This window comes from Brachypodium distachyon, chromosome 2, assembly GCF_000005505.3.
Source record: "Brachypodium distachyon strain Bd21 chromosome 2, Brachypodium_distachyon_v3.0, whole genome shotgun sequence".
Classification (NCBI taxonomy): domain Eukaryota; kingdom Viridiplantae; phylum Streptophyta; class Magnoliopsida; order Poales; family Poaceae; genus Brachypodium; species Brachypodium distachyon.
This window is the reverse complement of record NC_016132.3, coordinates 54,355,002-54,369,827: the sequence shown is the minus strand read 5'-3', so window position 1 is coordinate 54,369,827 and position 14,826 is coordinate 54,355,002. Positions and strand designations below refer to the sequence as shown.

Sequence of the window (14,826 nt, the reverse complement as noted above, 5' to 3'; positions counted from 1 at the left end):
TCCACCAGATCTGAGAAACCCTAGACCCACCGGCTACCGCTTCCCCTCAAACTCTGCGCGCCAAATGCTCGAACACCTTCCCGCCAAAGCCACGCCCGCACATTCACAATAGATCTGCGCTCTCTGCCCTTTGTGTGTGAGATTGTGAGGAGAGAGAGGGAGAGATAGAGAGGGGGGAGAGCAAGCGAGTGAAGGAGGGAGCGAAAGGCGAAGCCATGGAGGACGCGCCCGCCGATGCTGCTGCATCTGGCCGCCGCACGCGCACCCGGGGTCCCGAGGCGGTGGGGCGCTCCGCGGCGCTCGAGCGCCTCCGCGCCATCCGCAGTGGGGGCGCCCGCGCCGCCGCCGCTGCCCAGGTGAAGATGGAGGACCCGATCTATGACACCGTCGCCGAGGACGACTACGCCGCCCTGGTCGCCCGCCGCCGCAAGGACGCCGGCGCCTTCATCATCGACGACGACGGCCTCGGCTACGTCGACGACGGCCGCGAGGAGGACTGGACCCACCGCGCCCTCCCCTCCTCCTCCGACGAGGGATCCGACGGCGAGGATGGCGCCTCCCGTAAGCGGAAGCAGCCGCGCCCTCCCCAGGCAAAGCGCCCGCCCCAGCAGTCCGCTGCGGCGGCGTCCCTCTCCGCCGCTGCTGCCATGATGGGTAAGCAGCGGCTCTCCTCCATGTTCACCTCCTCCGTTTTTAAGAAGCCTGGCAGCGACCGCACCAAAGGCTCGCCGGCCGCAGACAGCATCGTAGATGACGTCATCGCCGAATTCGCTCCTGACGATAACGACCGTGAGGAGCGTCGTCGTCGTGTTGGTAGAATCTGTGCCCCAACACCGCCGCCTGCACCAGTTGCTCACATTAAGGCCGTAAAGGCAGCTGCTGTAGCTGCTGAATTGGGGTTTAGATCAGATTATGGGTCTGAACCTGATGGGGTTTCAGACCATGGGAATGATATGGATGTGGAATTGAAGCCAGAGGTGGAATTGAGGTCTGATGTGGAAGCACAACCTGAATTGGTAGCAACTTCAGATTCTAGAGCTGAATTGGCAGATGTAAATAAGAGCTCAGAGGAACTGAAGCAGGAGGCTAATGGAGAAGTGAAGATAGAGAAGGTGCACCGTCTGAATGCAAAGATTAAGGCAGAGAACAGTAGGAATGGGGATATGTCGAGTGCAACAGCAGGTTGGATGAAGATATGTGGTGAGGGGGAGAATGCAGGTGTTGAGGGAGGGGTGGCCGTTGATGGTAACACCGATGTGGATGAAAGCTCAGAGTTTGAGCTGAAGGATGGAGCACTGCCATTTTACATACTGGATGCTTATGAGGAGCCCTTTGGTGTTAATTCAGGCACATTGTATTTGTTTGGAAAGGTAAACATCATTGCTACTGAGTTTCTATTTTAATATCATGTTAAATTATCCCCAGAAGAGATATATTATTAGTGACTCATATCTGTTTAAAACACTTTGTTCTGGTCACACAAATTTAGAATAGCCTACGTTCATCAGAGCACTGGGTTATGTGATTCTTTAGCTTTGTTGGATAAATGATTCGTCATAAATCATTTGGTGCTTGATGTATTCTACTAGTATTCTTATGCGTAAATATATACCATAGAATCATGGGAACAATTACTAGCATAAACTAGTTGGTATTTTCAAACAAGCTCTACTTGTGGACATGGTCAAGTATCTTAAAAACAGTTATCAGCTTTGCTAAATAGTATTGGGACTACCATTAGTTTTGAGCTATTACATGTTTGCAGCACTAGGTCTTTCCTCTTGTTTGACCAGCTACTTGTCTTTTCTAGGTGGAAATAGGCAAGCGGTTCCATAGTTGCTGTGTTGTTGTAAAGAATATGCAGAGGTGCATATACGCAATCCCAAGCAGTTCAGTATTCCCAAGGGACAATATATCAAGGATAGAGAGGAACTCCACAAGCTCTGATGCCTCGTCATCACTTCGAGCAACTTTACATGTAAGAGATTGTTATTTTCAAACTAATATTAACGCTCATTTCATCATACTTGTCTTACATGGACACCACATATTCTGTTTCCAGGAGTTGGCATCTGGATTAAAGGGTGAAATTGCTGACAAGTTGTCTGATCTCAACATTTCAAATTTTGTAATGACTCCAGTCAAGGTTTGTAGGTGGAACCTCCTTCTAGGTAATTTTGAACCTTGCATTTATCTATCTCTGAGCTAAAAATGAATATGTTTGGCATGCCTTAGAGGAACTACGCATTTGAAAGGACGGATTTACCAAATGGTGAGCAGTATGTCCTGAAAATCAATTACCCATACAAGGTATGTTTCTTCAACAGTACATCTATTTACAAATATATTTCTATTTCCTTATACGATATACATATGTTCTTAGGATACAACGCTACCAGCAGACCTTAGAGGTGAACATTTCCATGCTTTACTCGGGACAAACAACAGGTATGATCCATAAAATATTTGGGCCATGCTATACATAACAGTCCCATGTGTAGTTGTCATCATGCTAAATATCTTCTTCGCGCATGTGGACCACCTTTTCAGTGCTCTTGAACTGTTTCTCATAAAAAGGAAGATCAAGGGTCCTTCATGGCTATCAATTTCTAAATTTGGGACATGTCCATCTACTCAGCGGGTATATCCTTGACTTTGCGCTGTCCTATTACCCCACGCTGTGTTTTGCATCAAGTTATTTGATACTCTTATAGCCCCTGTCTGATTCTTTATTGCATGATATTGGTGGTGATGGCATTTGACTTTTCCACAGGTCAGCTGGTGTAAATTTGAAGTTACTGTTGATTGTCCAAAAGACATTTCTGTTTTGATGACAAGTGCCTCACTGGAAGTTCCTCCAGTTGTAGTAGCAGCAGTTAATCTTAAAACCATCATAAACGAGAAACACAATGTGCACGAGATTGTGTCAGCATCAGTCATATGCTGTCACCGGGCGAAAGTAAGCATGCTCATTTTGAACTGAAGTATTTTATTATAGTATTTTCTTGTTACATACTTCGGTCATGGTCCTTGAAGTATCAGACAAAATTGTATACTTGTCTGCAATGCAAAGTTTTCTGGACAATATATTTTGGCAACCAGTGCCAAGCAAATGGAACCATGCAGGTCTCTGAATTTCTGAAACAATTTATTTCTAGGCAAACTAACTTTTATGTTTATTTGAAAGAATCGTCAATTCCACATATATGAATATTTTTATGCAGGCAAAAACACACTTTTTACCAACTAAATTTTGTCTGCAATTTTTGTTTCTATCTCAGATTGATAGTCCAATGCGTTCTGAAGATTGGCAGAAACGAGGAATGCTCAGCCATTTTACTGTGATGCGCAAGCTTGAAGGTAGCATATTTCCTATAGGCCTCACCAAGGAAGCTTCTGATAGAAACCAGAAGGCTGGTAGCAACGTGCTGGCACTAGAAAGCAGGTGGGCTCTTTTTTTTTGCATTTATATGTTTCTTTGACAAATCCTAGCACTCAAGCTTGCATTATCAATACTTTTGTTCCATTTTCAGTGAACGCGCTCTGTTAAATCGCTTGATGATTGAGCTTAGCAAACTTGATTGTGATGTACTTGTGGGGCACAACATTTCGGGATTCGACCTGGATGTCCTTTTGCACCGTGCTCAGGTCTTTTTTATTATATTTCCTGTTAATCTTGATATCTCTATGTAACTGTAGTAGTGATATTTTTCTTCTTAAGTATACAGTTCTGTTCATATCTTGCTTCAATATTCTGGACAAGGGGATCAGCATTATATTAGGTTTAACTGAAGAGAACTAGCACTATGATTGTATAATGTAATCATTTTTAATTCAACCATTTAAGAAAGAATCTTTGTTTCCTGCTAGACCTGCAAAGTACCAAGCAGCATGTGGTCCAAGATCGGTCGACTTAGAAGATCAATAATGCCCAGGCTTACCAAAGGAAACACACTATATGGTTCTGGAGCCAGCCCAGGAATTATGTCCTGTATTGCTGGTCGGCTCCTCTGTGACACCTACTTATGCTCTCGCGATCTTCTTAGGGAGGTAACAGTTATTTTAATTGTTTGGTGCAGTTTTAATTCCGAATTCACCAATTCTGATTTGTTTGTTCTACGCAGGTTAGTTATTCTTTGACGCAACTTGCAGAGACACAATTGAAAAAGGACAGGAGAGAGGTTTCTCCACATGATATACCTCCAATGTTCCAATCATCGGGAACACTTCTGAAGCTGGTGTGGTTTCTTTGAAAATCAAAACCATGTTCCTTCTTTCAAGATAATGACATCTTCAGAAATTAAGAACTGAAACAATGTTGACCAAATTATCATGTTCCACTAGGTTGAATATGGCGAGACTGATGCATGGCTTTCTTTGGAGCTCATGTTCCACTTGAGTGTCCTCCCACTTACACGTCAACTGACAAATATTAGTGGCAATCTTTGGGGAAAAACTCTCCAGGTATGCTATCATTATTATTATTGTCTATTTACATGTGTAACAATGCAGTCTTCTTCACCAAAAAAGGCAATAATGCAGTATTGACATTATCTTTCGCACAAAATGTGTGCAGGGTGCTAGAGCTCAGAGGGTAGAATATCTACTGTTGCATTCATTCCATGCAAAAAAGTTCATTGTACCGGATAAGTTTGCACGCAACAAGGAGCTGAACTCTGCAAAGCGAAAAATCAGTGCTGATACTGAAGGTGCAAATGCTGCTGACGGTGCTGCTGATCCTTCCATTGATGACGAGGTGCATCATGGTGATCAAGGTAAAGCAAGAAAAGGTCCTTCATATGCTGGTGGCTTGGTTTTGGAGCCAAAGAAAGGTCTTTATGACAAGTATATTCTACTTCTGGACTTCAACAGTCTTTATCCTTCAATTATTCAGGTGAATAGTCAATGTTCGCAGATTCCTTAACTTTTGGCTCATCCTCCATTATGTCAACTGTTAAAGTGATTAATGATGAATATGTTGCTGTATGTTCACTGTTCCTTTATTCTCTTTCCTCCAAAGGAATTCAATATCTGCTTCACCACTGTTGAGCGTTCTTCTGATGGCAATCTCCCGAACTTGCCAACTTCCAAGGTTACTGGTGTTTTACCGGAGGTACTTGCTGAGCTTTATTCACTTTTGAGTTTTTTTGTCGAGGGACTGGGGCAAACACTGTTTCGTAAAATTTTGAGTTGGGAGCTGGGTAAAATACTAACATGCCGATGCCATAGGTGAGGCCCTAGGTAACATATTCCTTCTGAACTTTATCACAAAGAATATGACAAACAAAAAGTTTGTTTCAGCTCTTTGTGAGTAACTCCTATAATTAATAGTACATTTTTTAATTACATAAATGGAATAATGCTTTTCCTGCTTGGCCACGTCCTTTCATGCTTTTGGTTTGGACATTGGGATTTCTAGCTTCTTGATGGGTTACGGGGCTATTCAGTCTATTCGTAACTGGATCTAGTTTTTGTAACTAAGCCGGACCAAAATTTCAATATTTTGTTTTATACTGATTTTGATTGCTATCAGAAACATTGGTTTTGGAATAGTCTACTCAGACACAACTTCTTCTGTTCAATTTGTTGTACAAGTAATACATTAGCATGCCTGGTCAACACCCATTATTCTAATATATATCAGTGCTTGGAAAGTTTAGTCACTTCGTTGGTTAGTTTTGCCATCAAAATTCATTCATTTCTCCGTGGACATGAAAGTACACTTAAGAATTCAGAGTGACCAGCTTAAATACAGCAAGTCTTATGTATTGTGGATTACCTTTAGCACTGGATTCCTTAATCCTTCAATTATTGATGTAATGTATTTTTCACTACGCATGTGTTTGCAATCATGGTTAAACACACAGTTGTTGAAGAGTTTGGTGGAGAGGAGAAGAATGGTTAAATCGTGGCTCAAGACTGCTTCTGGTCTCAAAAGGCAGCAATTTGATATTCAACAGCAAGCTTTGAAGCTTACTGCAAATAGGTAAAAACAATATCTGTAACAACCATAAGTAGTTCCTTGTGAGCCCGTCCAGTATTTTTTATGGCCTCTAACTTTCCCTCTCTAACACTTGACTTGCTCCAGCATGTACGGTTGCTTGGGATTTTCCAATTCTAGATTTTTTGCAAAGCCACTTGCTGAGCTTATTACACTACAGGTGAGGCCATATTTTTCTCTCCTGCAGAAGTAAATTATCAAACTTGTACAAGTATATTTTTGTTGTTAATACATGCTATGATGCCTCTTATAGGGGAGAGAGATCTTGCAGAACACTGTTGATCTGGTTCAGAATAATTTAAACTTGGAGGTATGCACAATAGCAAATGTGTTATAAATATCTCTGTGGTAAACAACCTTAATAAGATATCTAAAGAGCCATGTTTTAACAAGATTTAACACCAACTTTCTAAGAATAAATTCATAATTTTGATATATCTGTTTTTGTACTGAACAGGTTATTTATGGTGACACGGACTCCATAATGATACATACTGGACTGGATGACATCTCTAGGGCAAAAGCAATTGCAGGAAAAGTCATTCAGGAGGTAGGACTCTGATCTTAAAATTGCAACCATAGATGTTAATTTATCGCTTCCAAAATATTACTCTTTTTCAGAAAAAACCCTTGTACTTGTATCGTGGTTCTTGCACTGTCTCAACCCTCTAATGTGCCTTGAGATCTTTACATGTCCTTTCACCCCTATTGTAATAGTATATGGTGACAAGTGTGCACGTATGCCAAGGGCATATCTAATGGCAGAGATAGCAGAAGCACCCATCTGTTTGATTTTAAGCTTCTCTAAACTACAATCTATGCGCAGTGCAAGAACTTCATCGTGTCATGGATGCTTTATGCAGGTGAACAAGAAGTACCGTTGTCTGGAGATTGATCTTGATGGTGTATACAAAAGGATGTTGCTTCTCAAAAAGAAGAAATATGCTGCCATTAAAGTGGCACTAGATGGTAGTTTACGAGAGGTGTGCAGCTATTCTGCCTTTATATTTTTATAGTAAAACTGGAAGAGCTATTCTAACATGCATGATGCAGAACATTGAGCGCAAGGGACTTGATATGGTCAGGCGTGATTGGAGTTTGCTGTCAAAAGAAATTGGCGATTTTTGCCTGAATCAGATTTTGTCTGGAGGGTAAGCATTTGAGTTGCTATTATGATTTTGGTGAAGATGTTCTCTTTTATCTCATCCAGTTAAAACTGCCTCTACAGGACATGTGATGATGTTGTTGAGTCTATACATAATTCTCTTGTCCAGGTCAGGAGCCTAAATTTTGTTTCCATCTTTTAAGTTTCTCATTCCATCTTCTTTTGAGGTATTAATTCGGAAGCTGTGGATGCTCTGTGGTGAAGTTTTGATTGAACAGAAATTAGTGCCATATTCCTAAGGTCAATAATGTATGCTTGACTGAATGAATATGTATATTGCTGCAGGTGCAAGAGCAGATGAAAAGTGGTCAAATAGAGCTTGAAAAGTATATCATCACAAAGAGCCTAACAAAAGCGCCTGAGGATTATCCAGATGCTAAAAACCAGCCTCATGTCCAGGTAAGAGTTGCCTGTTCTTTATTTGTCTTGGTCTTGGTTTGTGAAATAAATGGGTAACTATTTATAAAAAATGAAATAAATGGGTAACTGATGAGCTGAGTGCTGTTTGTGTTGGATTCGTCAGGTTGCTTTAAGACTGAAACAAAATGGTTTCTCTGGGTGTTCAGCAGGTGATACAGTTCCTTATATAATTTGCTCGCAACAGGTATTACGTGTTCTTCTCTTTGTTCATGCATCCCTAATTTACTATTACCTCCGTTCCTAAATATAAGAAGTCCTGGCTTTGCCCTAAGTCAAACTTCTTAAAGTTTGACCAAGTTTATAGAAAAATGTATCAACATGTAGAATATCAAATAAGTATACTATGAAAATGTACATCATGATGGATTTAATATTTAGAGTCATAGATGTTGGCAGATTTTTCTATAAACTTGGTCAAACTTTAAGAAGTTTGACTTAGGACAAAGCTAGGGCTTACATTTAGGAATGGAGTGAATATTTATTGGTTCGACTGTAATGTTATTTGTAGCATCTGCTTTGACACTTCAATGATGGTTTGTATGGGAACAAAAAAAATTGTTTGGTTGAAATTGTAATAATCTAAAAAAAAGGAAAATTTTGCCAGCCAAGAGCTATGTTTGAAGCATAATTTATCAGTCGTTAAATTTATTTAACTAATTTAGAAAAAGGTAACTTACTTTGTTTGGCTATTCCAAACAGGATTCAGATAATACACATTCTGGGGGAATAGCTCAAAGAGCTAGACATCCTGATGAGCTGAAAAGAGACCCCAACAAGTGGATGATTGACATCGATTATTATTTGTCACAGCAGGTCCTCCTTTGCATATAGAAAATCAATAGTTGTCTTATGCATTGATATATAATTTATTTCTGAATTCTGATTCAAATTTGTGTTTACAGATCCATCCTGTTGTTTCTCGTCTGTGTGCTTCAATTGAGGGTACTAGCCCAGCCCGTCTGGCTGAATGTCTCGGACTTGATTCATCCAAGGTGTGCATTTGCTCTTAATTCACAGTTAATTTTCTATAATTATTGTTTTGATTTTTTATCCTTTTAATTCGTTGGAATCAGTTCCAATCAAGATTGACCGGGTCTACCAACCAAGATATGTCTAGCATGCTATTATCTGTAATTGATGATGAAAATGAGAGGTAAACATATAATATACTTTTTTGTTTGGTTCTTGTGATCCACAAGCTTAACTAAAATAACATGAGTAATACTTTTAGATATCGTGGCTGTGAGCCACTGCGCTTATCATGCCCAAGCTGTTCCGGTACATTTGAGTGCCCCCCTGTATCTAGTCTGATTGCTAGTCCATCAGATGCAAATGAAGGAAAAGATGTTAATGTTAATTTCTGGCGTCGGATGCGGTGCCCAAGATGTCCAGATGACAGTGATGAGTGCAGAATTTCTCCTGCTGTGCTCGCCAACCAGGTAAGTACCTCGTGATGCAATATGGTCTAGCATTCAGATTGCTGAACTGAAGTGATTTTTGTCCATCACAGATAAAAAGACAGGCTGATAATTTCATCAATCAGTATTATAAAGGTTTACTGATTGTGAGTGTAGTTTCCGCTTATTGATGTTTTACATTTCACTGACCATTGAATGAACCTATTTCTTAATGTGTTTGGTCTATTTTTTGGCAGTGTGATGATGAGGGTTGCAAATATTCAACTCATATCGTGAACCTTAGAGTGATGGGGGATTCTGAGAGAGGCACCATCTGCCCAAACTACCCACGCTGCAATGGTCGTCTAGTAAGACAGGTTCGTCAATATGGGCTCGCGATTAAAATGTGCTTATTTGTGCTTTAATGGCGACTAATACAAAGTCTGTCTGCTCACAGTACACCGAGGCAGATCTATACAGGCAATTATCCTACTTTTGCTATGTGCTTGATGCAACACGGTGTCTTGAGAAGGTTATGGATGCCCTAATTACTGTTTACTCGTTTCCCTTTCTTTTCTTGTGAATGCCATAGTTGATGTAAAGTTTTTGGATGCAGCTGGACCAGAAGTCACGGCTTCCTTTTGAGAAAGAATTTGTGGGATTAAGCCAAACCACAAACTTGGCATTTATGGAGATCCAGAAAATCCGAGACAGATGTGCATTTGGATGGGTTCAACTGACAGATCTAGCAGTATCAATCTGATGAAATACTGTTTGCTTTAATCTCAAGCATTGTTGAACTGAGCAAGAAGCTCCTCATGAGCTGTGGGACATTATGTTGTTGAAACTAGATCTCTCGTTGAGACCTAAAGGACAGGAGTCCAAGTGATGACCTGGCCAGTTGCCTCAGTTAGATTGGTTTCCCGGTGACCGGTGTATAAAGGATGGAGTTTCCCACAGCATGTCGAATTCAAATACAAATGGTCTAACCAATTGTTTCAGAGAAGACCCTGGTCAGTACCTTCACTAGATTTTCAATGTGTATTGTATTACTGTTGTAAATATGGGGCATCAATAAATTCCATGGTTCGTGTAGCAAGACTTTGTATACCAAACTTCTCAAATTATAATCAATCTAGTGGTTCCTACTGATTGTCATATCTATAACAAGGTTCTTGTTTCAGTGTACCAGATAGAGTACTCTACTAGTGTTCTTGTCCTGTGAACTCTGCTCGAATATCCCTTTTGGCTCCTGGGAGCCCGGTCTCAGAGATTTCCAAAAATCACGTTTCAAGGTTCCAAAAGGGCAAAAATCAAAATAAAGATATACTAATACATGTATATATGAGCGTACGTTATGTGCTTGTAAATTAGCATTACTAAATATTGTTGATTTTGAGCTACAGATTCAGATAGATCTATAGTTTATTATTCTGCATCCGTAGATTTGTATTTTTTGCATGGATCAAATCAATGTATTTCTTGATGAAAACTTACAGATACATAGTATACATCTACACTTGCAGTGGATATTTTCAGATTTTCTTGAAACTTCGAAATATGATTATATGTTTATTTATTTTAGAAAAAATATCAGGCTCTACAAAAGACCGTATTTGTTCGAGCTGTACTTTTAAGTTCTAATATGTTTTACAATTATAACTTTTATGGTTTATAGGTAACACACATCCCTTGGTTGGTTAAAAAAAATCTGTTTTGAAAGGGCCTTGGTTTGTTAAGTTCGGTTTGGAGATTTAGCAGATTTGAGACGTCTTTTGTTTTACTGGTTCAAGCTCATGCTTAAAATCTTCAAAGCAACTATACCGGTAATTGTGAACTATATATTTAGTCATCTGGGGCTGATTAGAACATAGGCTATTTAAGCTTATGTATATTTACCAGGCCGAGAGAAAAAAAATTGTTTGATTATCTTGGCAAACCTTTTGATAAAAACTGCAATAGAATTACTAAAGTAGTTCAACCATGAATAGCTGTTTTGGAAACCTTTTCACAAATGAGAAGAAACGTTCCTGTTGAAGTGCACCACTATCACTCATAAATCCTAATGCCTGGTATAGGTACTTTGGTTTTTCAGACCACATCTGAGAATTATTGTTATGCATCAGATTGCAGTGATGTCTATTATCAAGTTTCTACTACTTTGCTTTTCCACTGTTTCGTATCTGAAGTTTTCTTGGTTTGAATGAATTGAAGTGGTCCCCTATCTCGTGTGAGTGTTTTTTGTGCTAGTCTCATGGATAGTGTCAGTACGATTCTTTTTGCAAATTGCCGATGCAGGATACTTGGGAGTTCGGATGCTAGTACATGTATGTATGTACCACCCTGCTTTCAAATTCTCCTGTGTTACATTACGTCGTCCTTCCGAGCAAAGTCAAATTTTTCTCAGATTTGATCCAATTTGCACAAATCTTGGCTAAAAATATGGTGTACTATTTTATTTTATTTTTGAGGCAATCACCTAGGGGGAAGATTCCCCACCTGAATATATTACTTCAGTGTCAGAGTTAAGATTCAATCGCTGCTCATCATGACTTATCACCCTTGCATCCTTCCAAGGACATTGAATTCGTCTCAAGTGACATCCAATTTTACACACGTTGGCACTGGATAGCGTCTACTGTTAGATTCAGATCGTGCTACTACGATTGGTCTGGCCACAATTGATGCTGTGGAACGCCGAGGCATTGCAGGCGCTCTCGCTTTCTGACATAGACTTTGATTGGTAGTTCTTCGGTGTTCTGATAGTTTCTGGCAGGGAGTGATCTCAATATGTTGAGTTAATCTCGTTATGGGTGGCTTGTACCCGACGAATGTTGCTCTAAAAACTTCGGAACAGGGGCTATGCCCTTTCCCTCTAAAAAGCTATGGGTCTAGCCGTTAGTTAAGTTTTTTTCTATACCTCTACGGACTACATGCAGAGATCATAGCTTTGTTAGCTTAAGGCAACTTCAGCGGGTGACGCATTAGGGCCTCCGCGGTCCGGTTGGTCCGAAACGAACAAAACATGTCGCCCAGCGGGGCGACCCATTTCGCAACGGTCCGGATTCTGGTTCCAAATCTGGGGCGGGTTTGTGTCTCCACGGACGCGAAACGGAGCGCCGTGCGGTCCAGTTGGTCCGCGCGGTCGAACCCCCTCGCCTTCCCTGTCCTCACCTGCCAGCGGCCCAACGCTTCCTATCGCGGTCATATTAAATGGGGACCGCGTCGTCCCCATTCCCCACTTCACCGCCCACTCGTCCCAGTTCCCGAAACCCTAGCCCATTCCTCACTTCACCGCCGTCCCTAGCTCTGATGGCGTCGCCCTTCTGGCCACGGAAGACGAAGCACGAAGCCGAGGCGTCATCCTCGTCGGGGCAGCGCGCGAGGAGTGCACCGTCGGCGAGGCGCACGGGCTCACTCCCGCAGGGTGCCGGCGGCGCCCTTGCACCATTGCACCGCCGGTGTCGCGCTCCCGGCCAGGGCGTCGCCATGCGAGGAGCTTCTAGGAGCAGGGCATCCTGGTCCCCTGGCCCAACATCCACCTCCCTCACAGGTGGCTTCTGAGCCCGGAGCAGGTGCCGGTGCCGCTCACCGAACATGCACGCATGGCCAAGATCATGCGGCGCCGGCAGGCCCTCACGCCGGAGGAAGGCCAGCTGGATGGATATGTACCAGCTGGAGTCCTCGTACTGGGACAAGTGGTTCCAGTCCGAGACCCTGCTCTGGTGCGAGGGCGTCGACGTCGGCGTGGACCTGCCCGCCACCGTCAAGGAGGAGGAGGACGACGACGACAGCGCGCTCCAAGCCTCCATCGACGCCTCCAAGGAGGAGGTGGCGCCGCTGTCGTAGATGGCGGAGAAGGTGTCTGCCCTCGCCGAGCTGGCCATGTGGCCAGAGCTCGGCCTGGCGTTGCACATGAGCGCGCAAGAACGCGCTCCCACCGCTCCAGCCGCGCCTCCCGTCGCCGTGGAGGAAGAACCTGCACCGTGGGGGGTGCAGGTCAAGGAGGAGGACGAGGACGAGGACGGCTGGGTCTGGGAGAACGAGCCGTGGTTGCCGTGGCAGCGGCGGGAGCAATACCTGCCGCCGGAGGACAAGGAGATGGCGGACCAGTCTCCGCCCGTGGAGTGTTGTACTCCCTCGCCGCCGCCCGTCATCGTCGTCGACTCCGACTCCGAGTAGGATCGCTAGGATCCCTAGTATAGTATAGTAGTAGTATTACTTTAATATTTTGTGTAGTAGTTTTGCATATATGAACTATCTAATATAAATGCAACTTGTTTCTATCTTCTTCTTTTTCTGATTCGCGTCCTTCCCGCTGGGGCACTGCACGACCCAAACAACCCAAACGGACAAAGACATTTCTTCTGTCCGTTTCGTGACCCAAACGGACCAAACGGGACAAAAAATGCGGTATGTTTGGCTCGTCCAGCTGGAGTTGCCCTTATGCTGTCGATTTCAGCATTCATGTTTATTCGGTCTACGAGAAGAACGACAGCAGACACTCCGTGGCCGACTACTGATTGCGCCGTTGTTTTACTGAACCCCGTTTTCAGTTTCTTGTGATGTGACAGCGTTCCTTGTTGGCTTCTAGATTCAGACTTCTAATTGGACTTTCCCAGTAAATGCTAAACTCTGTTGACCTCAGAATTGTCTGCTCTGAACCGAATGGATTTGCATAGTCCATAGAAGACGTGGTTCTGCGAATCATATTAACGATCCTCACGCTTACCAGGGTTACTACCAGTTTTGCTATCATCCACTGTAGTTGCATGCATTACTGTTCTGCAGAATGATTTTGCTTTTCTCAAACAACCTGTTAGAATGAAATTCTTGTCATTGTTCCATTGATTGAAGATATATTTATACAAGCGTGGTGCCTCAAATTTTTGCCTTCGCGTCCCAAGTTTTGGAAAATTTGAGACACAAACAGTTACATAACTAACTGTCTAATTAATCATTAACTAACTAATAATTAACTCTAATTGATCATAAATAATTATTCTCAACACTCCCCTTGATCAATTTGCTCCGTTGATTTGTATAGTCTTAAATCTTCATGGAATCTTGTAATCATGTAATTTCCTCCAAAAACCCTGTGGGAAAAATATTGAGGAAATAATAATATTGATATGTTATGAAAACTCCTTTCAAAAACCCAATGAAAAAATTAGGGAGAAAATGGTATAACATATTTTGAATATTGTCTCTTGATAATTCATATTGAATTATGTGGACAACATATATGTCTTGTATATTATCTACAAAAACGCCGGTGGGGAAAATAAAAAATATGACATATAATCTCATGTTAATATTGTCTCATTAAAAACCTTTTATGAGAAATTAATGAGTAAAACTCATAATAGGAAAAGAGTGCAATATGATGTTATGAACAGGTTAAATTCAGGTGAATACTCACCCTGATGCTTGCAAATTTTTAAGTCGTGGCATACCAATCCCATATACACATTTCTGAAATGTGGAGTTGGGTAAGGACTTAGTAAACAAATCTGCAAGATTATCACATGATTTGGTTCACAAGATATTAATCTCCCCATTTTGTTGTAATTCATGAGGATAGAATAGTTTAGGTGCAATATGTTTAGTTATATTGCTTTTTATATAACCTGATTGCATCTGAGTAACACAAGCAGAATTATCCTCATAGATAATCGTTGGTGATTCAATTGAACCAATACCACATGATTGCTGTATGTGATTAATCATTCTGCGTAGCCATACACTTTCACGAGATGCTTTGTATAAGGCTATTATTTCCAAATGATTTGTGGATGTAGCCACTAGAGTCTGTTTAGAAGACTTCCACGATATGGCTGTCC

General features: G+C 41.9%; 1 protein-coding gene across 2 annotated transcripts; it reads left to right on the top strand.

Moving 5' to 3' along the window:
• Positions 1-32: 32 nt before the first annotated feature.
• On the top strand, positions 33-10,145 carry LOC100840820 (DNA polymerase alpha catalytic subunit). 2 transcript variants are annotated; one of them, XM_003567263.4, is made up of 31 exons: positions 35-1,370; positions 1,811-1,978; positions 2,063-2,146; positions 2,236-2,310; positions 2,384-2,448; positions 2,551-2,641; positions 2,774-2,959; positions 3,282-3,445; positions 3,534-3,648; positions 3,871-4,050; positions 4,125-4,238; positions 4,345-4,464; positions 4,577-4,894; positions 5,021-5,113; positions 5,868-5,986; positions 6,089-6,161; positions 6,255-6,311; positions 6,459-6,551; positions 6,865-6,984; positions 7,055-7,152; positions 7,230-7,275; positions 7,452-7,565; positions 7,690-7,770; positions 8,286-8,399; positions 8,489-8,578; positions 8,660-8,739; positions 8,818-9,025; positions 9,097-9,150; positions 9,241-9,360; positions 9,441-9,515; positions 9,600-10,145. In XM_003567263.4, exons 1-31 carry the CDS (start codon positions 216-218, stop codon positions 9,744-9,746), a joined length of 4,617 nt encoding a protein of 1,538 aa, XP_003567311.2. In that variant the 5' UTR covers positions 35-215; the 3' UTR covers positions 9,747-10,145. The 2 variants fall into 2 exon arrangements, with proteins under 2 accessions (XP_014755301.1, XP_003567311.2); XM_014899815.2 differs by lacking the exons at positions 9,097-9,150; positions 9,241-9,360; positions 9,441-9,515; positions 9,600-10,145 and having other exon boundaries at positions 33-1,370; positions 8,913-9,025.
• Positions 10,146-14,826: the final 4,681 nt, after the last annotated feature.